This window comes from Nematolebias whitei, chromosome 19, assembly GCF_014905685.2.
Source record: "Nematolebias whitei isolate Nwh7 chromosome 19, NemWhi1, whole genome shotgun sequence".
Lineage (NCBI taxonomy): Eukaryota > Metazoa > Chordata > Actinopteri > Cyprinodontiformes > Rivulidae > Nematolebias > Nematolebias whitei.
The window spans coordinates 7310442-7334042 of record NC_056516.1 but is presented as its reverse complement, the minus strand read 5'-3'; the positions used below and the strand labels follow the sequence as shown (position 1 = coordinate 7334042).

At 41.1% G+C, this 23601-nt stretch overlaps 2 protein-coding genes across 4 annotated transcripts in view; one reads left to right on the top strand and one right to left on the bottom strand.

Moving 5' to 3' along the window:
- Positions 1–2764: 2764 nt before the first annotated feature.
- ppp1r11 (protein phosphatase 1, regulatory (inhibitor) subunit 11) lies at positions 2765–11755 on the bottom strand. Of its 3 annotated transcripts, none has more exons than XM_037693443.1 (4): positions 11458–11755; positions 5486–5594; positions 4479–4688; positions 2765–4266 (listed from the first exon to the last, which is right to left on the bottom strand). In XM_037693443.1, exons 1-3 carry the CDS (start codon positions 11533–11535, stop codon positions 4510–4512), a joined length of 366 nt encoding a protein of 121 aa, XP_037549371.1. In that variant the 5' UTR covers positions 11536–11755; the 3' UTR covers positions 2765–4266; positions 4479–4509. The 3 variants fall into 3 exon arrangements, with proteins under 3 accessions (XP_037549371.1, XP_037549370.1, XP_037549369.1); XM_037693442.1 differs by having other exon boundaries at positions 2765–4688; positions 11458–11568; positions 11663–11755; XM_037693441.1 differs by having other exon boundaries at positions 2765–4688.
- A 608-nt stretch (positions 11756–12363) lies between these two features.
- The window catches only part of vars2 (valyl-tRNA synthetase 2, mitochondrial), a 57762-nt gene continuing 46524 nt past the window's right edge, over positions 12364–23601 (top strand). The window contains exons 1-5 of the mRNA XM_037693603.1: positions 12364–12552; positions 16293–16374; positions 16464–16564; positions 21721–21842; positions 21940–22006. Of these exons, the coding sequence (XP_037549531.1) occupies positions 12364–12552; positions 16293–16374; positions 16464–16564; positions 21721–21842; positions 21940–22006 (561 nt within the window). The remainder of the gene's footprint in view (positions 12553–16292; positions 16375–16463; positions 16565–21720; positions 21843–21939; positions 22007–23601) is intronic.

Genomic DNA, 23601 nt, shown 5'->3' with positions numbered 1-23601 from the left:
ACCCCCCAAAAAAGGCTAAACAATGTGAACAAAATGTTCCTAAGACGGCTGTTTTGTTGGATTAAGTTGGAGTTTAATTCAAATAAATGTAATTAATGAGCAAAGTGTCAAAGAACAACAACTTTGTTTACCAGAACCAGCAGGGACATTTATTTTAATGTCCAACAGTCGTCCTTCCGGTTGTGTCACACTAATGAATGTAATCATAAATAATATAAATGAAATTATTGGGAACTGGGGGCACTGAGGATACTACAGCACCCCTGTGTGGGTTACAAGAAATGTGCAAAAACTAAATACAGTAGTCCCTCGCTACTTTGCAGTTCGACTTCTGCAGACTCGCTCTTTCACGGTTTTTCATAGTAAGATTGTAGGTGACAAAAAACAACTACAAAAAACGCATCCATTTTGTAGTTTTCTCTCAATAAGCCTATACTGCATCACCAGTCTAAAGGACTACATTACCCAGAAGACAAAGTTGCTTTCTGCTGGAGGGAAAGGAGAAAGCTCCTCGGATGAGAAGCGAAACGTCTTCCGTTACAAATAAAGTCCAGTTGTTTTTGTCTTGAACGCTTTTTGAATTCATCATGTCCTGGATGACTGAGAATCTTCACCTGCACGAGCTGCTGTATTCTGCAGAGCTGGTGAGTAAAAAACATGATTACTCACTCAACTTTAAATTTAAGTTGAGTGATTAAACGTTCTAGTTATCTTGCTAAATAAACTTGCTTTAGTTTAGTTGATTTAAATTTATTTGTTGACTGAACTGTTCTGGTTTGTTGTTTCAACTCAGAAATCTGTCATTTCTACTTCATGGTTGTTCACTTATTGTTGGGGGGGGGGGGGGGGGGGGGCACCATGATAAACGAGGGACTGCTGTACAAAGGAATGACTGGGTAAAATAAAACAAATATATCCAGCATTGTTATGAAAGTTAAAAAATCTAATATTTTTGATAACGACTGAATAATTTTTACACAAAACGAGGAAGCATCCTGTTCGTGTGGTGCACTGAACTAATTATAATTAATCACGAAGAGCAGAAGGATGCAGATGTAGACCCAACGTTTTTAAAGACCACCTGAACGTTCGATGCATGAAAAAACTTTTCTACCTGAATGTATTCAACTGTACAGAGATTAGAAACCAGATTGTCATCAGTTTGAAGTCCAGCTCAGACAATAAATGGGCTCAACTCTGCCTTTTTGAAGGCTGTTAGTATGGCAAGTTGTTTCACTATATAATCACATTACACTTCTCTTTACTAGTTTAGATTTCAATAACAGCATTTCTCCTGGTCATAATATAATTCTCCAATTACCCTATTTTTCGCCGTATAAGTTTGATGTTTTTGCATAAAGTTGCAAGTCCTGCAACTTACACACCAAAGAGACTACCGGTAATGTTTTTTCCACTTATTTATAACTCAATTTTTGGCTGAGATCTGACGATTTCATTCATTCTGACATGGAAAATATTGAACAGTACAGTTTTCAGCCGTTAGAGGGCCCTGGAATAAAATGGCAAACCAAGTGTCTCATCTAATCAGCAGAAATTAAAACGTTTCGGTCTAAAACTCAACACTTTTAACAGAACCAAAGTCTCTGATTCTTCTGGTAAATTTTGACATCAAAGTCTAATTTTATGTGTTTGTACATTAATATGTATTATCTACATGCTTCCTTAAAATAAAGGAAAAAGGTTTGTTTTAAAGAACCTTTTCTTTACATGACGTATTGTGGTACATTAATGTAAAAAGTATTTTTTAATTCTGCCCTTTCATTAGTTTTATGCAACATTTCTGTCAAAACATTTTTTTTATCAATCCCTTGAGTTCCTGTGCATCAAAAACACCTTCATAATTTGAGCTATATTGCATTTTATTAATTTTAATAAAATGTTATCGAGCGCTGAAGTTTTTCCATTTTCTTTTGCACTGAAGTAGAGCTGGAGAAGACGTCCCCCCCCGGCTTCTTGTCAGACGTCTGCGTATTCTATGAATCTATGCAGATGTTTCAAACATCTGCAGGTAAAACGAGCTCGTCGGGACTCTGCAATGTTTACAATCTAGATCTCTTCTCGCCAAACGTTTCCTCAGAGCCACGAAATACTTGAAGCTTAAAGTAAAGGTAACATCTTAAGTGTTGGGAAAATATTTACAAAAACTGGTGACTTTATGAAATTAGTGAACGGTTTGATATTTTATATATTAGCATAAAAACGATCTACTGCTTAATGAAATAACCTTCATCTTGTGTCGACCATCTTTTATACCATTTAATAACTGCACTAACGAACTGATGCAAGTCGTTTTTACTTTAGAGACTTTTCTCCTTAAAATACAAATTGTCTACAAACAAATTTCCTTCTTTTAATTTTTATCAAACACTAAATTTTAGTCAAACAAGACTGAGTCAGATTCTTTGAAACATTTTACTTTTGTATCCAAAAGATCAGATTGACGAAGACTTTTGGAAAGAAGGTGAAACGCTTCAAGAATCCGTCCGGAGGACCTGACTCAGTCCTGTCAGATTCATCTGGATTACCGAGCAGCATCAGGACACAATGTTCTTATTTCCATGTTAGCTGTGGACCAAACTCCAGGAGGTGTCTGCAGAGGGCCCAGAGCCACAGCCCGGTGGTACAGCGGTCGTCCTCGACCCAGAAGGTTGGTATCTGACCCCCGCGTCCTGAGACGAGAAGCTCAAACAAGCTGATGGGAGCGACACTGAACAGGACCAGGTTAGACCTTCAGCCTGATCCATTCCTAACTTTATTATTAGTCCTTACACTAGAAGTCAGCTGCAGTCAGAAAGATGTGTTTCCTCTGAAACGCTCAGATTATAATCCCCCCCAGCCTGCAGCTGCTACAACTTACTGCTCGTTTTAATAGAAAATGCTTTTTCATGTTTATTTTAGGAGCCCAAGTTCTTCTAAATGTAGTTAAATACATGTTTATTGAGGAGAATAGATACAGACCAAAATGAAAACGGTTTCTGATGAAGCCGGTCATAAAATAAAACTAAGTATCTGTACCGGAACAGACAGAGGAAACATTCATCAGATAGCTAAGGTATCTAAAAAACAAGCTATTCATCCATCACTTATAAACATGAGAAATCAATCAGTGAAAGCAGAACTGATATGCTCTGTTAGCATCTACTTCCTGTAACGTTGTAGGAGCGCTTAAATAAAATAAAGCGAGAAACATTTGTCTTCATATCCACGAGTCCCTAAATTAAAAACGTGACCAAATGGCAGCTTCCACAGGCGTTTACCTTCAGAACCAGCTGATGTGACGACAGTGACATAAACAGAAGAGCCTTTAGGGAAAGAGGTGTGATCCATGCATTTACACGGGCCAGATTAAAACAGGTCAGATTAAAACAGGCCAGATTAAAACAGGTCAGATTAAAACAACATGCTCAGGTGTTGGGGCGTTTCACGAAACGCTGCTTTTCAGACGTTTCACACTGAAGTTGGTGTCGTTCCATCTGAACATCTGTGATTATAATCTTGTCTGATTCCACCAAATTTGAGACCCGTCACATCAAATCACATTAATTAAGTCAGATTAGGCCAAAGTAAACTTTTGAAGCTACATTTTGACCATCCTGATAGAGCGTTAGGGATCGGTGTGACGTGATAATTAGGATAACTCACAGAAAATGGGTCTGAATCGTATTTTTATTGTATTTTACTGTGGATTGATTGAAAGAAGAAGCTTCAAGCTACTTTTGGAGATTGAGATTTTTCAGCTGGGATTGAAAATGGCTTCACTAGCACGCAGGGAAAGTATCTAAATTTAAGGCTTTTCTGCTCCACTTTCTTTAGTTTCTGCTCAGAAAAGTGCTTTGAAACATTCTTTGGGCTCGTTTTTCAGACGTGTCGCACACTGAGCCCACAGCTGAGGTAAGTGTGGACCTGCAAACTCTTTCAAACGGCACCATTTCATATAATTCAGCACGTTTTTATTGTTTAAGCCGACTTCAGATAGAAACTTTAGAATATATATGCAACATTAACTGATCGTTTCCTGTTTGTTTCCCAGCGTGTTCTGGACAAAACGAGAACGCACGTGGGAGGCTGACAGGCAGTCGGCCGTCCACTGCAGTTGGCGTTCTCGTGGCTTAAAGCAGGAAACGAGAGTTTTCAGTGATGGACTGCAGGTAAAGAAGAAGGACTGAGCCCAGCAGCATCTCTCTGACTTCACCAGGATGTGTGAAAAAGCTCAGCAGGGACCTAAAGCATCCTGTGTGTGGTTCGCTGTAAAAGAGCCAGAACATGCAGAAACACTAAGAATGGCACAAACAAGTCGTATCATCACAGTAGTGTGTTTAAAATGGGCTGTCTGTGAGAGTTGGTGAGCTGCTCAAAGCTTTGAATGGAGCATTACAGGGGGGGCTCTAGCAGCTGGAGCTTTGTCTGTAGTTTTCTGAGGGAACCATGTTTGGAACGGGTCACTGTGGTTAACGAACCCCTGCTTGGACCCCCGGACTGTCCTGCTCGTTAGTGGGCCCCTCCAGAGTTCGAGGGCGCTGCAGTCCCCCCCTCCGGCCTCTGTCCGTGGCCTCTCCTGCCATGGCCCAGGATACAGTTGGCACTCCCACAGCCTTCGTCGTCGTCGTCTCCTTCGCTCTCAGAGGACGACTCTCCGAACGGACGAGGCTTCTCGTAAAGACAGCAGCCTGCAACACGACGGGACAAAGGTCAGGACCAGACAACAGACACAACCTGCTCCGAGGAGGAGCTCAGACGAGTAGGTGTCGTTTATATGATAGAAATCATTTTAGTGCTTCGGGCTTAACATCACCTGTTCATTTAAGATTTGTTTGGTTACAAACGACACAGAAAAGTTATACAGTCTTCCCTCGCTCTATCGCGGCTTTTCAAAATAAGATTGGACATGATGAACAATTGGCCGATTGATGGATGAGCTGAATGATCACCATGAAATTTTTATTTAAAATGAATTATTTTGAATTATTTAGCACCTCCCGCACCTTTGTGCAGCCCACACTGCAGGATCAACTTCCTGCTGCAGCTGATCAGCTGTTCTCTGTGCAGGGTGGAGAAGTGGGCGTGGCCAAGAGCGCTTGCAAGTGGCAAAGAGCAGCCAAGGCAGAGCTGAAATCAAGATATGCTGTGCTCTTTTAGAGCGTTTAGAAACACTGTTTAGAATATTACAAGAGTGTGGGAAGGGTTTTAAACGCTTCCTTTATTGTTATAGCCGATTAGATCGAAAGAAAGCCATAAAAGATCTTTCTTGGGCTGTTTTTGTTTTTACTTTTTAAATAATTTCAACATAAAAAAGTAAAGTGCACAGACATGCAAACATGAATGTTTCAATGAAACGTGAGTTCAAAAAATGTCCTAAAACTGACTTCCTGTTTTAACTTTTAGTTGATTTATTTACAACCCAAAACATCACTAACTTATTGAGATGTGTGTGTGTGTGTGTGTGTGTGTGTGTTAGGGTACTCACACTTTGAGGATCGTCTTCCCAGGTGCTCGTTATCAACAGTGTCACTGGACCACTCCACTTTCTTCTCAGTCTTCCTTTTCCTTAACTTGATTGTCAAACTGCGTCCTTCCTGTAAAACAGTTCGATGATGAGTGATTAAAGGAAACTGTGCCAACTGTTCAATTCAGTTCAGTTCAGTTTATTTATAGAGCTCTGAGTCGCAACAGAAGTCGTCTCAGGCACTGAACAGAAACATTCATATATAAAAATCATAATTTAACATTATTTATCTGAGGAGCAGACTGCTTTGAGTTTAACTCCATCACAGACTCTCATCTTGAGCGAGCATGAAGGCGACAGTGGAAAGGAAAAACTCCCTCATGAGGAAGAAACCTTTATCAGAACCAGGCTCAGGACAAGAGGACCATCTGCTTTGACCGGCTGGGTTTGAGAGGAACAGATACACAATGGCAGGTCGAGAATCACGTAAAGATAGAAATATATCAAATGAAAACTATTCAATTTTAACAATTAATTTAAAGAAATGAGGTCATTTTGTCCTCTAGTCATGTAATCCTATAACAGCATAACAACCCAACCCTAAAAACAAGGAGTGTCTTAATCCCAGTCTTCAAACTGGACACTGTGTCAGCCTCACAGACAGAAACTGGAACTTGGTTCCACCAGAGAGGAGCCTGAGAACTGAAAGATCTTCCTCCCATTCTGCTTTTGGAAACACTAGGAACCACAAGTAAACCTGCAGTCTGTTAGAGTTATCCTTTATCATGCTGAGACCCCCCCGGTCTTGTCTGCACAAAGTCGGACTAGTTTCTGGCCCCATTCTGTACAGATGAAATTAGAGGTGCACCCATTTATCGGCCCCGATTTCCTTAATTGTGATCAATCGGAAATCGGACGATACTTGCACGAGAACCCAATTTCACCGATATTTTTTTGTTTTAACCATTGTCTGAACTTTATTTATATTCCAGAGCACTACCTCATGGATAGTTACAACAAGTTTGTACTGTTTCGAGGATGTTGTTCAAGAGTATGTTTTTCAATAAAATAAGTTTGGAAAATTGAAGGTGCATTGTGACATTATAACTCCTGACAGTGTCGCTTATAAAACAAAATGCGTAGCGGCCAAAATCAGACTCGGCAGGTCAGACACTTTAGAAATCGATGATCGGCCGAAAACTGCAATCGGTGCACCCCTAGATGAGATGGGCCCAGCTGCTCTGAGTGAGCTTCACAGGGCCAACACCCCATAAGGAATACTTTTTATTTTGTTGGCTTCCACCACGTAGATGATTTGCACTTTACACCCATTTTTTCATCATCAGAAACAGATAAGGCCTATGATGTCACACAGTCACCCCACTGATGCACTCTGATAGGCTGTGCTCCCAGAAGAAGGCGGAGCCTAGGGCCAAGAAAAAGGACGTAGAGTTGAGCCACGTCAGCTCTTCCGGTCTGTGAGCTCCTTGCGTGTCGAGTCGGAGACATTCAGCGCTGAACCTGTAACTTTCTCCTGCCTGATGGAACATTGAATTGATAAATTGAAATGATATCTCTTGATTTATTCGAGTTAGAGCCATTTTCCTCTCCATCTGGGAATAAAAGAACCAGACGCCAGAGGTAGAGAGTCGGACTGGTTTCAGGGACGGACCCGGTCCAGATTCTCATACGTCTGAGAGCGAAGTGCTCTGTTAGGAAAATATGGAACAATAAGATCTGTAATATAAGATGGAGCTAGGTTGTTGAGGGCTTTGTAGGTTAGAAATAATATTTTGAATTCTATTCTGGATTTGACAGGGAGTCCATGGAGAGAAACTAAAACTGGAGAAATATGATCTCTCCCAGTAACTCCAGTTAAGACTCTGGCAGCAGTATTTTGGATCAACTGAAGATGTTTTAAAGAAGTATTTGGACACCCAGATAATAAACCGTTGCAATAGTCCAGTCTATTAACTGTTCACATTATGTCATATTACAAGGGGGTTTCTAAACTAATAGTCACTGAAAAAGACTTCAACAAATCCTAAAAATGCAGGTTCTACTAACAGAACACAAAACCAAACCAAACACCCCAACCCGTCATTTTGACTAAAAGGCTGTTCTAGATTTTTAATGGCCAACATTAACAAGCAGGATCAGAAACTGGTAAATGGACTGTACCGATACAACGCCTTTCTAATCAAGATACTCCAAGCTCTTTACAACACGGTCTGTGCCCTCATGTCCCTCTACACACATTCATACACTGATGGGACTCACATCACAGGCAATGAGGGGTTCAGTGCCTTGCCCAGGGACACTTCAGCATGTGACTGCTGGTGGAATCGAACCCCCAACTCTCCCACTGGAGGACGACCACTCTTACCACTCAGCCACAGCTGCCCCCCAAAACGTGTTTCCCAGCCTTCAAAAAAATAAATAAATGATCTAAAGTCCATGAATAAATACGGTACAGAGTCTGAGGGACGTGCAGGGACTGAGACGGGGGGGTCGGGGTAATCAGGGTAGTCTTCTGCTGAACTTCACCACACAGACAGTCTCTGTTGTCACTGTAACTTTGTTCACCTTACACCAGTCAGTAAATAAAACATTTTTATGTTAACGTCTAAATTACAGTATTTACAGAAAACTTAGAAAATTGCGTATTAAAATAAATTATTTTACAATTGTAACAATAACCTTTTGACATGATCTAAATAACGTGAGTCATCCAAAACTTTGCAAATCTTAATTTTCTTTTCAGTATACAAACAACCCCAGAGCTGGGGGGTACTCCAGAAAGGACATTCAATAAACTTCGACTTTATCTTCCCTGGATGGAGGAACTCTTGAGTTAATCTGACGGAACTGAAGTTCAGTAACTTGAAACAAGAGTGTCCAACACAAATCCACCCTCCATGAAGCTCTGATACCTCCAAACACCACAAGATAAACCCCCGTCAGGCCAATCCTGAACACCGAGCAGCCTGAGTAAGTGCAGCTGGAACTGAGGTCGTGATGAAGTTACAGCTCAGCTGAGGTCTGTAGTCAAAGCTTTAGCTCGGGTGGACTGCACTGGTTCGAGCGGTCACCTCCCAGCATCACCTCTGTCAGTGGACCAGTCACCATAGAAACCTGCACGTGCTGCACACACCTCCATGGTCGTTCATTCTTGATACATCTGACGTTTTGTGTGAGGAAGGGCGTCCGCCATGTTTTAGTTCGCACCCTTTGTACACGAGGCCCCGGCTCTCCGTGACTCGGTAAGAACAAGAGGATCAAATATATCAAGTAATATCAAGTAAAATAAGAAGCTGGATTCATGTTTTTAATATTTATCAGTTTTTTTTACATTTATAATTAGGAGTCAAATAATTGAAATAAACGGACCATAAAATTAAATATAAACTGATTTTTATATTTATTTGTTTTGATTACAAAAACTGCTTCAGTTAAATAAATAAAAATTGACATTTGTTTTGTAACAGTTTATTCTTCACACAATTCTACATTTTATTTCTCTACCTGCCTCTGGCCACATGTTTTATGTCTGTATGAAAGTTTATGTAATAATATATACTTATACAATAACCACTAAATTAACCTACTCAAGGTTTTTAAGTTATTATCACCTTTAGATTTATACATCTCTTTAAGATGATTTAAAACTCGAGGACGTTCTGTATTTGGACCGCAGACTCAGGAAAATGGACCTGGAAAAATAATTCATAGTACATCAGTTCATGTTGAAAAAAAAACATGTGAATTGTTAAAAAATTCTGTGACCATCTATATTTCCATAATAGAAATACAATTTCATTCTCATCATGGATTTCATCGTCGTCCTTCACAAAATATTGTGAAATACATGTTTTTTTTTCAGAACACTATCCATTACTCGCCATGTTGATGTTGTATCACCATTATTTTCATTTAATAAATCACTATAATATTCCTTCTTAGGCATCCTTATAATCCCTACTAATTTATTTTTATACTATATAAGTTATTTAGCACCTGCTGCACCTTCGTGCAGCCCATACTGCAGGAGAAGCTCCCTCTTGCATCGTGTTAGACCTACGCTCTGCAGCGGAGAAGTGGGCGTGGCCGAGAGCAGCCAAGGCAGGGAGCTGAAACCACGACATGCTGTCTCTTTTAGAGCCTTTAGAGTTTAGAAACATTGATTAGAATATTGCAAGAGTGTGGGAATGGTTTAAAACACCTTATAATATACTACTATTTACTACTTGTACTACTATTCCTTCTTGGTGGTTTTTCATTTATCGTGGGGCTTCAGGGTACGGATTCCCCATGATAAACGAGAGACTACTGTAAAGAAGTACTGAGCGGAGTAAAGAAGTCTAATTGAATTATCTGTCTGTTTTGTGGAAATGTTTGTGCTATGGAAACGCTTTGTTCTGATGAGAGCATTGGGGGTGTTAAATCAGATACATGTAGTATTAGAATGTTACCAAGATGAATGAGTGAATCTAGAGAACAGTGAAGAACCACTAGAGTGAGGAACTGCTTCTACACTGAAGCTGTTAGACTCATGAATCCCCAATGAGGAAAATCACTGTAATGCCACTTTAATTGGAGTTGTCACTTTATCTGCGCTACTGACTTCTTGCCTTAAGCTGCTATATTCACACTCATCTGATCTCAACAGACTCATGTTCAGGCTGCTGTTTAATATACTGTATTATTGGGGACTGCCTAGAAAGGACACCACCTATTATTATCCACCTGAAAAGGGTCTCTTGCTCTTTCTTCAACTTTAATGTGGAAATGCAAAACGGCTGGCTTGGCACAGTGATGTGTGCTATTACTTTAATTGGCATTTCGAGTTACCATGGCGACATAATTTGTAAAGACGCACGCCATTTTTTTCCTCATTGAAACAATCTATAAATCTGCCATTTTTAGAGATATTAAGCTCAAATTTGGTGTGGTGGTAGCTGAAAGCAATGCCCCATGAATACTGAATTCAAATAAAAATGTCAAGCTGGTCACCAGGGGCAAATTTCAAAGGCTTTAGCTCTGCTATTTTTGTACATACAGAGCTGAAATTTGGTGTGGCGATAGCTGAGAATGCTCCTCATCACATGCTGAATCCAAATCAAAAATCCAAGATGGCCACCAAAGCTAAAAAAAAAAAAAAACATAAGTCACTGAATTTTTTTGCCACAATGAGCTGAAATTCGGTATGGTGGTAGACGAGAGCGAACCCCAACACACAGTCCTGTTAAATCAAAAATGTTAAATGGCTGCGATGAGGTAGTCCTCGGCAAAGTTTCTCCAGGAACTTTCTAGTAATACATTATTACTGTTTAGCGTAAATCTTAGATCCTTGTATACTGTTTCTTTTTATACTTTATATTTTTGCTATTTTTGGGTGTAACTGGGACCTTGAGTACATAGTTTGGTTCCACCTCATGTACCACATGAGAATGACAACAAAGAACCTTGAATAAGAGCAAATCCTGCCCAGATGAGTTTTATGAAGTAAGTTTGTTTTGATATTTGTTGAACTGATTCAAAATGAACAACTCATTTTGGACAGCTTCTAAAGTGAGGAGGGCAGAGTTTACACCCACTGTCTGGAACCCGCTCAGATCTGTACCCTTCATGACAGTGGTCTTTGTAACACTTAATTCAAATATAATACCAGTTCTTACAAACTGGTTGGCTGGGTTGTGGGATCTCCAGTGTCACAGACTGTGACCAATCTCTACATGGAGCAAGAGAACTGGCGACTCCGACGAGCTTTGTTCGGGGACATTTTGTCTTAAATACACCCAAAACAGCTACAGCCATTAATCTATTTACCGACACTGGATCTCGTCAAATCGACAGAGAAGGTTAATATCATCTGAAAAACATGGATCCTTTGCAGCGCGGCCTATTAGTACGTAGCAGTTAAAATATTGGTTTTATGTTAAGTATTGAGCAGAACCGTGAACATGTCTTTCAGAGCAGCTTTTAACACTCACCTGTTGGGGTGGAGGCGGTGTGCTTGTCTGAACGGTCTCCGTTATCGTCTCACTTGATGTCCCGGGGACCTCCGCCATCCTTAGAGCTGTTGTGCTAACACTAGCGTTAGCCTGCGATAATAATAATAAAAAAGATGCAGAACAAGTGAAGTCTGGCGTCCGTACAATTTAAATAAAATGTATTCTAGTAGCTACAGCCACGGACCTTTAATCGTTAACCCACGGACAGAAGTAAAAACAAAGAATGTCGAGCGGGGGTGTGATACAGATAGGAGCTGTGGATGAGCTAACAAGTTAGCTGAACTCTAACCGGAAGTGAGCCGTTATCGCAAAAGTTGAGATGTCAAGCTAACAAACAACAGAATAAAAAAAGGATATACGAATTTCGATCATTTTATGTGCGTTATTATTTATTTTATGCACTTAAATTTGCTATTTTTATTAATATAACTTCTACTAGATCGTTTTATTTTTTAGACGGCAGGATTTTCAAATAATATTTAGTTTTAACTTCACGCAGTGTTCGTGGGGAAGATATTTCCTGACGGACAAGTTTGCTGTTCCTGTTCCTGTCTGTACGCCTGTGGATAACTGAATCTTCGTACTGATATTATGAACAGTATGAAATATGATAGATTTTAAAATGCTGTATATTATATTGAATTAATAATGTTTATATAATTTTGTCCGAATGAAATGAAAACAGAGTTATTTTATTCCTTTTGGTGGTAAGTTTTAAATGTGGTTGGCATGACTTCTGTGCACTCTAATCCTGAATCACACTGTCATTGAAACACTGTTTTTAATCAAGATATTTATTTATTATTTAAAAACATAATAACAAATTAAAAAGCTTGTAAGACTGTAATTCACTGTTTTTCTTTCTAGTGTAGTTATTAACTGAAGATGTGGAGGGCAGGTTATTCTCAGAGTTTGAGGGTGCCAAAGGAAATAGCAGCCAGACTTTGCTCCAACAAACCTCCTGGACCTCCGAGCCCCGTCTCCTCTCAACTAACCTCCTCTCCTCGGCCAAAAGCTGAGAAACAGAGGCGCAAACGAGAGAGGGAAAAGGCCATACAGTCTAAACAACAGGATGTAAGTGGAAATCATTCAGTCTAAAATTTGACAACGGTCATAGAAAATGCTTCAAATGTTGTCATGTTCTTTTACACAATGAATGTGTGTTTAAACTGTGTTGCTGTTATTACTTCTTGTCACTACAGGGTGGTGCATTGACAGTTTGGGGCAAAGAGAGACTTTTTCTTTCACTTTCCCCTCTTCAGGTGTCTCCACAGCGAGTCATCCTCCTCCATCTCACTCTGTCCTCACTCCATCTACCTCCATGTCCTCTCTAACTGCATCCATAGATCTCCTCTTTATCTTTTTCCTGGCAGCTGCATTTCTAACATCCTTCTACCAATATACCCACTGTCCATCCTCTGGACATGTCCAAACCACTGTCCCTCCTCTGGACATGTCCAAACCACTGTCCCTCCTCTGGACATGTCCAAACCATCTCAGTCTGGTCTCTCTAACTTTATCTCCCAGTAGTTCAACCTGTGCTGTGCCTCTGATGATCTCATTCCTAATCTTATCCATCCTTGTCACTCCTAAGGAGAACCTCAACATCTTCATTTCTGACAGTTCCAGTTCTGTCTCCTGTCTTTTTGTCCCATGTCTCTGTCTCCAGCCCATACAACATAGCTGGTCTCACCACTGTCTTGTAAACTTTTCCTTTGACCTTTGCTTCCAGCCTTTTGTCACAAATCACTCCTGAAACTTTTCTCCATCCACTCCATCCTGCCTGGACTCTCTTCTTCACCTCTTTACCACACTCCCCATTTTCCTGGACAGTGGACCCCAAGTACTTGAAGTCCTGCACCTTTGTGACCTCTGCTCCTTGTAGCCTCACTGTTCCACCTCCTCCCTCTCATTCACACACATGTACTCTATCTTACTACTGCTGACTTTCATTCCTTTTCTTTCAAGTGCATACCTCCACCTCTCCAAGTTCTCTTCCACCTGTTCCCTATTCTCACCACAGATCACAATGTCATCTGCATACATCATCGTCCATGGGGATTCCTGTCTGACCTCATCTATTAGTCGGTCCATCACCAGAGCAAACAAGAAGGGGCTCAGAGCTGATCCTTGATGCACTCCCATCTCCATCTTGAAGCTATCTGTCACTCCTACAGCACATCTCACCACTGTCCTGCTGTCTTCATACATGTCCTGTACTAGTCTAACATACTTTTCTGCCACTCCAGATTTCCTCATGCAATACCACACCTCCTCTCTCAGCACTCTGTCATATGCTTTTTCTAAATCCACAAAGACACAATGGAGTTCTTTCTGACCCTCTCTGTACTTCTCCATCAGCATCCTCAAAGCAAAGATGACATCCGTGTTGCTCTTTCTTGGCATGAAACCATACTGCTGCTCACAAATAGTCACCTCTCGTCTGTCTAGCTTCCACAACTCTCTCCCAGATCTTCATCGTGTGGCTCATCAATTTAATTTCCCTGTAGTTGCTACAACCCTGTACATCACCCTTGTTCTTAAAAATGGGCACCAGCACACTTCTACTCCATTCCTCAGGCGTTTTCTTACCCTCAAATATGCCATTGAATGTTTGAGTCAAAAACCTCACTGCCATCTCTCCAAGACATTTCCGAACCTCCACTGGTATGTCATCAGGTCCTACTGCCTTCCCCTTCTTCATTCCTTTCAGAGCTTTCCAGGCTTCACCTTCACTAATCTTTCCCACTTCCTGGTCAACAGTTTATATGACCTCTACTCTTCTTTCTCTTTCATTCTCTTCATTCATTAGCTCCTCAAAGTACTTCTTCCATGTTCCTGTCACACTCTCCTCACTTGTTAGAACATTACCATTACCATCTTTAACAAGCTTAACCTGCTTCACATCCTTTCCAGCCTGATCTCTCTGTCTTGCCAGTCAGTACGTCTTTCTCGCCCTCTTTAGTGTCCAGCCTCCCATACAGTTCATCATACACCTTCTGCTTTGCCTTAGCTACTTCCCTCTTTGCTCTACATCCCATCTCCTTATATTTCTGTCTCCTCTTCAGTCTTCTCACTGTCATATTTCTTCCTGGCTAATCTCTTTCTTTGAACAGTGTCCTGCACTTCACTATTCCACCACCAGGTTTCCTTATCATCCATTCTCTGTCCAGATGACACACAAGTACCTTCCTACCTGCCTCTCTAATTACTGTTGCTGTAGTAGCCCAGTCATTTGGAAGCTCTTTCTTACTACCCAGACCCTTTAACAGCTCCTTTCTGAATTTCTCACAACATTCTTCCTTCTTCATCTTCCATCATTTGGTCTTCTTCTCTTATTTTACTCGTCTTCACAACAACAGTCATTCTACACACAACCATCCGATGCTGTCTGGCCACGCTCTCCCCGTCACAACCTTACAGTCTCCAATCTCCCTCAGGTTTCCTCTTCTACACAGAATGTAGTCGACCTGCGTACTCCTTTCTCCACTCTTATAGGTCACTCTATGTTCCTCCCTCTTTTGGAAATAAGTGTTGACTACAGTCAATTCCATTCTCTTGGCAAAATCCACCACCATCTGTCCTTCCTGGCTTCTTACCTTGACACCAAACCTTCCCATCACTTCCTCATCCCGTCTGTTTCCTTCACCAACATGTCCATTCAGGTCTACTCCGATCACCACTCTCTCCTCCCTGGGAATACTCTATCACTTCATCCAGATCCTTCCAAAATGTATCTTTCTCCTCTTTCTCTCTCCTCAGCGAGTCTTGCTGCCCTTCCACTTGGTCTCTTGGACATATAAAACATCTACCTTCCTTCTCTGCATCATGTCAGCCAGCTTTCTACCTTTGTCTGTCATTGTCCCCACATTTAGAGTTGCAACCCTCAGTCCTACATTCTTGACTTTCCTCTTCTCTCTCTGACTCCTGACATGTTTCCCTCCTCGTGGTCTTCGACTAACAGTAACTCCGTTTCCTCCGTCTCCCTGTTTATCAACAGCACCGGTGGCAGTCGTTGTTAACCCGGGCCTCGACCTATCCGGTTTGGTTTCAGGGCAAAGAGAGACTGTTGGTAGAAATAACAATGAGTTACTGAAGATACTAGACAACATCCACCCGCCCTCTCCCCCATCAACTCCTCTGAGGCAGCCATAGCCAAAGCAGTTCAAAACATCAAAGTTCTTGTTCAAAAATCCAGGTACAAAATCCAACTAAGTTTAGTCAGGTCATCTGGGTGTTTGATGTTCTGAACCACTTTGGCCATGGCTGCCTCAGAGGAGTCGACGGGGGAGAGAGCGGGCCCCAGAAACCATCTTATCACCAGCAAACTGGTTGGTTCATTATGCGAGTGTTCTGCTTGTGGGACTGTTTTTTTTTTTTGTGGCTCCTCGGACTGATGAAGTCCTTTGGCTGGAGGAAGAAACATCTCAACAACAACAACAAAAAAATAAACCATGCAGATGATCTGACTGAACTTTGTTGGACTTTTTTTACCTGGATTATTGAGCATGAACTTAGATGCTCATTTTAGTCCAGATACACACTCATCTCCAAAACTACAGACATTCACTTTTCAAACCCCTCAGAGACGGGGGACATTGGAGTACTGCTTGTTACCACCTGGTAATTTATTGGTATTTATTAAGTTATTATCCATAAGTAATTACCAATAAGTTATAAATAATGGTAGGTTATTACTAAGAAACTGGTGTATAACATACCATTCCAATAAATTCCAAAATATACCTACAAGATGACTTTGTAATAAACTTATGACCAGGTGGTGATACTCAAAAGTGTACTTTTGTTTTCAGAGTGTTGAAGATCAAACGTTGAACTGGAGCGAGAAGCCAAAGATCGTTTACTCGGCTCACACACCACCAGGGATGAAAAAAGGTGACTCGCTCTTTATGGCTACGCATAAATTTTTCCATCTATATTCTAACTTTCTATCATCGTGGTTTATTTATTTATTTATTTTGTAGATACTACGTTGCCGTTCCCATCTTCTTACAGTCCAGAGTATGTGGAGTCCTGCTGGTATCAGTGGTGGGAAAAAGAAGGCTTCTTCAGTCCTGAAATACATGTGAGGACTTCAATACAGAAAAAATATCTTTTAAATCATTCATTTGCAGCAGATGTCTGTCTACTAGAAAAATAAATCAATCTGTGATGTCATAGTCTGTGATGTCATAGTTAAAAGTAAGAAGGTGTGTTATTCCAGGAGAGCTAATTTCTAATGTGTGTTGTAATCTCCTTTTTAAAAAGCTTCTTTAGCATCACCTCCCCTCTAAAAATGAAAGAGCATGATGATGGTTTTGCCTGCGTATGTTTGTCAGTCGTATTAGCAAACCATTTCATGAGCCAGTAAACATTGGATGCAGATCTAGAACAGATCTATAAGGAGAGGATGGAGAACATGTTCAGGTCCAATAACTACCGGCTGGCGTGGGAGGGGCTTAAGTCTGATGGGATGCCAAATAAGAAAACTCAAATTACTCTGAACTCCTCATCTGCTTTGGAATGTCAAATGATTTTAATTCATTTTACAATCGTTTTAGCACTAATGATTTTACAGAGGAGCTTCCTGGTTTTGAAGAAGCTCCGTCAGGCGCCACAGTGAATATTGACACTGAAAGTGTGGTTAACATTTTTCAAAAGACTAAAGAAAGGAAAAGTCCAGGTCCTGATGGCATAGGGGGTCGTATTCTTAAGAACGGAGCCCTGCAGCTAGCAGATATTTTCAGTCTACTTTTTATCCTGTCTCTCCAAACCTTTAGGGTCCCACAGCTCTGGAAAGACTCTGTTATTGTTCCAGTCCCAAAAACCAAGACTGCTCAGTCCCTGAACGACTTCAGGCCTGTTGTCCTGACTTCATTAGTTATGAAGTCATTTGAAAAACTGGTTCGGGAGATCCTCTTGCCAAAAGTTGAAGATCCTTTGGACCCACTTCAATTTGCTTATCACTCACGTACAGTGGGGAGAACAAGTATTTGATAGACTGTTGATTTTTCAGGTTTTCCCACTTGCAAAGCTTGTAGATGACTGTAATTTTTATCATAGGTGCTCTTCAACTGTGAGTGATGGAATCTAAAACAAAAATCCAGAAAAATACAATGTATGATTTTTAAATAATTAATTTCCATTTTATTGTGTGAAATAAGTATTTGATCATCTATCAACCAGTAAGAATTTTGGCTCTCACAGACATGTTAGTTCTTCTTTAAGAAGTCCTCCTGTTCTCCACTCATTACCTGTGTTAACTGCACCTGTTTGGACTCGTGACCTGTATAAAAGACACCTGTCCACACACTCAATCAATCAGACTCCAGCATCTCCACAATGCCCAAGACCAGAGAGCTGTGTAAGGACATCAGGGATACAATTGTAGACCTGCACAAGGCTGGGATGGGCTACAGGACAATAGGCAAGCAGCTTGGTGAGAAGGCAGCAACAGTTGGTGCAATTATTAGAAAATGGAAGAAATACAAAATAACGGAAAATATCCCTCGGTCTGGGGCGCCATGCAAGATCTCACCTCGTGGAGCATCATTGATCTTGAGGAAGGTGAGGAATGAGCCCAGAACTACACGGCAGGACCTGGTCAATGACCTGAATAGAGCTGGGACCACAGTCTTAAAGAAAACAATCAGTAACACTCTACACCGTCAAGGATTAAAATCCTGCAGTGCACGCAAGGTGCCCTTCCTCAAGCCAACGCATGTCAAAGCCCGTCTGAAGTTTGCAAATGACCATCTGAATGATCCAGAGGAGGAATGGGAGAAGGTCATGTGGTCTGATGAGACAAAAATAGAACTTTTTGGTTTAAACTCCACTCGTCATGTTTGGAGGAAGAAGAATGATGAGTACAACCCCAAGAACATCATCCCAACCGTGAAGCATGGCGGTGGAAACATCATTCTTTGGGGATACTTTTCTGCAAAGGGGACAGGACGACTGCACCATATTGTGGGAAGGATGGATGGGGCCATGTATCGTGAGATTTTGGCCAACAACCTCCTTCCCTCAGTAAGAGCACTGAAGATGGGTCGTGGCTGGGTCTTCCAGCATGATAACGACCCAAAACACACAGCCAGGGCAACTAAAGAGTGGCTCCGTAGGAAACATCTTAAGGTCCTGGAGTGGCCTAGCTAGTCTCCAGACCTGAATCCCATAGAAAATCTTTGGAGGGAGCTTAAAGTCCGTGTGGCCCAGCAACAGCCCCGAAACCTGAAGGCTCTGGAGGAGATCTGTATGGAGGAGTGGGTCAAAATCCTTGCTGCAGTGTGTGCAAACCTGGTCAAGAACTACAGGAAACATCTGATCTCTGTAATTGCAAACAAAGGTTTCTGTACCAAATATTAAGTTTCATTTTTCTGGTGTATCAAATACTTATTTCACACAATAAAATGGAAATTAATTATTTAAAAATCATACATTGTATTTTTCTGGATTTTTGTTTTAGATTCCATCACTCACAGTTGAAGAGCACCTATGATAAAAATTACAGTCATCTATAAGCTTTGCAAGTGGGAAAACCTGAAAAATCAACAGTCTATCAAATACTTGTTCTCCCCACTGTAGAGGAGTGGAAGACACAACAGGAACTCTTTTAAATGTGATTTTAGGACACTTGAAGGTACAGAAACATTTGTAAGATTCCTTTTTATTGACTTTTCACCTGCTTTTAATTGTATTCAGCCCCACATTTTAGCAGAGAAACTACAATGGTTTTATGGTCTGGACTCTGGCCTCATATGTTGACTTGTGGACTTTTTAACTGTTCGGTCTCAGTGGGTGAGGGTCAACAGGGTTCTCTCTGATGCCCTTCTGTCCTCTTTTGTTTCCCCTCAGGGTTGAGTTCTTTCACCCGTTTTATTTATTTTATATACAAATGATTGTTGCAGCCAGTTCCCACAGCGTCACATTTTAAAGTTCGCTGATGACTCTGTCATCCTGTCCCTTCTCAGCAGTGATGACCCAGACCCTGGGCCTGTGGTCAGACTGGTGTGAGTCTTACTTTTTAAAGTTATTTCTAAGACAAAGGAGAGTTGCAGCTCCTGTGGTCATTAGCAGTGAAGCTGTTCAGGTGGTGCCTCAATACAAACACCTAGGAACTGTTCTCGATGACTAACTGACCTTTGACCCCCATGTGAACTCACTTTGTAAGAAGGCCCAACAGAGAATGTATTTTTATCAGAAGTTCTGTGGTTTTAATGTTGATTTGACTTTTTTGAGAATTCATGTTTTATTGAGTCTTTACTTTCACCTTCATCTGTTGGTTTGGACTTTTGACACGTAAGAACAGGAACAAACTCTCGGGGATTGTCAGGATGTGCAGCAAAACTGCTGTCATAGTCCTACAGAACCTCACTGACCTACACAAGTCAAGGTCAATGAACAAGACCAGGCTGATTCTGGCAGATCCTGATCATCCACTCCTTGGTGAGTTCAGGTTGCTTCCATCTGGACGCAGGTATCTGCTGCCCAGATGTAGAATGAACAGACTGAAAAACTCGTACATCCCTGTAGAGATCAGGCTTTTCAACAAACAATGATGATTTATTTTATTTTAATGTCTTGTCTAGTGTGGATGTTTTGTGTGCCTACTGACAGTGAAACTAATTGCCCCATGGGGATAATAAAGATTCTTGAACTTGAACTACAACTGATTAGTGGAGTCAACCACTAAACAAAAAGCTAAGGGCCTTCTCCTACTCCGCTCCTGTTTCCTGGAATATCTTGCAAAAAGATCTGAAGCTCTCGACCGTGACCTCTAAAAGGTTTCAAACATCTGTTGAGTTCATGGCAAAAACCAACGCAGACATGTTCCTGTTTTTAGTATTTTTTTTGTTTGTTTTTTTAATATAATTTCTTCCATTTATTTTTCAACTTATTTGCTTTTTTATGATTGTCCACTGTTGTCACCATTCTTTGTTTAAATCAGGTCTCTCTTGTAAATGAGTCCTTGAGGCTTAATGAGACTAAGCTGTAGAAATAAAGGTTGAATAAAAAATAAAATTTAAAAAGCAACCTCCGGAAACACAAACTTGACAGTCAGTTTTACAAATATTGATCATTGATTGGGTGTGGTAGTAGCTGAGACATCCCTAGCACATACTTTGAGTGGTAATAGATCCATTGTACAGTCACACATGTTGATTTTGCAAAGTTTGCCAAAGCAGTTATGACCCTCGTATCTCAGTAGAAGATCTTTAGATGTCCCCATTGGGGAGTAAGACTAGGACTAAAAAAAACCTCCATCCGGTGGTCTTGTGAACATGATAACTTAAAAAATAAGCAACAAGCGACTTTCATTTTGTTGTGCTGCTGCATCTAAACATGAGAAAGGTCAGAAACGGGGTTTCCACGTCAAAATCCAAGATGGCCACCGCTATGTGTTTGTGTGTGTGTCTGTGTGTGAACTGGTTTTTGTCACCTTTTAAGGACCATTTGTAATATACACATTCTCTTTATGAGGACCACTAAACCTTCCAGGAACCAAAGCCCAGTCCTATTATTGTGGAATACCAGTTTTTGGTTCGGGTTGTAATTTAAGACTAAGATGTAAACTGATTTTAGGATCAGAGTTAGGTTTAGGGTCATGGTTAGGCTACAGAAATAAATTAAAATCAATACACACGATCTTAATACGGATATAAATACAAACGTGCGTGTGTGTGTGAACTGACCACCTCTATAATTTGAGGAAATTGCTTTCTAGTTTTAATATTGCTACAAAGTAGTTTCCTTAATTGATTGGGGTGGCAGGAGATTAATCTATGGGGGCCAAGGCCTCCATTGTCCACCCCTTGGCTCCTCCATTGCACCTGGTTATGGATAAAATTGCTCCCTCTGCTCTTCAGGATCTGTCACTCTCTACTTACATTTCCCATCCAGAAAAACACTCGTCTCCAAACCTACAAACATTTACTATTCAAATCGCTCAGAGATGGGAACATCGATGATCATGAGTGGCAGTAACATCAAACTTATAACATATTTTTCTGGGAGGAACAGTAGCATCAGAAGTGTTTAAATCTTGTACATTAGTAGAAAATATATCTTTCACAGAGTCACTTGGGCCTGACTTAACAAGGGATGCATTTCTGAATGTGTCGTGTTCATACTGAGTTCATGGTATTTGTATTTCCACCTGGTATTAAAGTGGCTTGTTTTATTCCAGTTTTTCACTCGACAGTCTAAACAGTGTAAGTTTCTGCTTTATTTATTATATTTCAGGAGAGGTTGTCTCATCGTGTGGATCGAACCTTTTCTCTTTGTATCCCTCCACCCAATGTGACGGGAACGCTGCATGTGGGCCACGCTTTGACCGTAGCTGTACAGGATGCTCTGGTTCGATGGTAATGTCCTCAACATGTGTCACATGCTTCCTGAAGAATCTGCTGTCTAGAATCAAAAAGCTTGTGTTGGCCTGATCTCGATTTATTTTTCAACTAGGAAAAGGATGCAGGGCTACAGAGTTCTTTGGGTCCCCGGATGTGACCATGCAGGTATCGCAACCCAGGTATGACACCTTGGCCCCTTTTCATTCTCTTCACTATTTTGTCTTATATAAAAAAGAGACATACATTTTTATAAGTCTCACTAGAACAAATGTAGATGTCTACGTGCGTGGAAGAGTTACTGATCGCTGTCAAAGTTTCTCCTTATGGTGTTTGTAAATTCCAACAAAAATCTTTCTCAGTGTTTCCTCTAGCTCAGCCACCTTGGCATGGTGGGTCTGCGTTGCCATGTGTGTTGCCCGCCTGCTAGCTTAGTGCTATGTTGCTGCCGGTTTTTATGGGGGGAGGTCACGTCTGTGTTTAGCGCTACGTTGCTGTCGGTAATTGTCGATTTGGGGGGTGGGGGGTCACGGAGCAGTATGTCAGTAGCATTTTTGCTAGCGAGTTTGTATTGCGCCCCGCGCTACAATGATACAGATAGTTGTCGTGTGTGTGTGTGTGTGTGTGTGTGTGTGTGTGGGGGGGGGGGGGTCGGTTCTGTTGATAGGGCGGGGCACCCCGCTTGTATAGTAGTAGGGGAAACACTGAAATCTTTTTTGTTCTCATCGTCTTTGTTGTTGTCTGTAGGCATGAACAGAAAAATTATCTTATTAATTTGGGGATTTTAAGGATTTATTTGAACCGTACTTTGTTCAGGTTGGAATGTTTACACAACGTACATCATTAATGATTGCTACAAATAAGAAATAGAAGCACAAGTTTGAATTTATTGTGGATTTTCTTTGATCTGCACAGTGGAAAATTAAACACACGAGCTCCATTACACATGATATTTCCAAAAGGATTCGCTCAGACATCCAAGTCTTTGAATTCACGCGTTCCAGTCCCTTCCATGGCCACAGGTGTAAAAATCAAGCACCTAGGCTCACAGACTGCTTCTACAAACATTTGTTTAAAAAAAAAGAAATGGGTTGCTCTCAGGAGCTCACAGGGCGAGCTCAGCAGATGCTGAGGCGCAGAGTGCACAGAGGTCGCCAACGTTCTGCAGAGTCAGTAGCTACAGGCCCCACATTTCACATGACCTTCAGATGAGCTCAAGACCAGAGCGTAGAGAGCTTTGTGAAGCTCGGACAGAAACAACTTCAGATTTCAGGATCACCAGTTCACACAGCTGTGTAAGTAAAAGTTATTCAGCTGTGTCTCAACTTTCACCACATCTGATACCCCCCCAAAAAAAAAAAAAATAAAATGAAAGGAAATTAATTCAGATGTTCAGGAACAACCCTGGAACCACCAAGTCTCAATCCTGCCATGAACTGGAAACCAGTGGAACATCAGAATCTCTCATTAAGTTATAGTCAGTTCTATATACCGTATTTTCTGGCGTATAAGTCTCAGTTTTTTCTAAAGATTTGTACTGACAGTCTGACATTTGTCAGTCCTTGTACACAGAAGCGACTTACATACGTTTTTTTTTTTCCATTTTCATAACGCAATTTTTGACTGACGCTTTAAATTTCGAAGAACTGCAACAGTGAGTTTCGGGCATCTGGTAAGGATGCTCCTATGGCGCCTCCCTAGGAGGTGCTTTAGGCATGTCCGACTGGGAGGAGACCCCAGGGAAGACCCAGGACACACTGGAGAGACTATGTCTCTC

Coding starts and splice junctions, on each gene's coding strand:
- ppp1r11 (XM_037693441.1), bottom strand. CDS start 11,535: ATGGCGGAGGTCCCCGGGACATCAAGTGAGACGATAACGGAGACCGTT. Junction 5,595..11,457: donor CACCGCCTCCACCCCAACAG/GTGAGTGTTAAA, acceptor ACTGTTTTACAG/GAAGGACGCAGTTTGACAAT. Junction 4,689..5,485: donor GGGAAGACGATCCTCAAAGT/GTGAGTACCCTA, acceptor GTCGTGTTGCAG/GCTGCTGTCTTTACGAGAAG.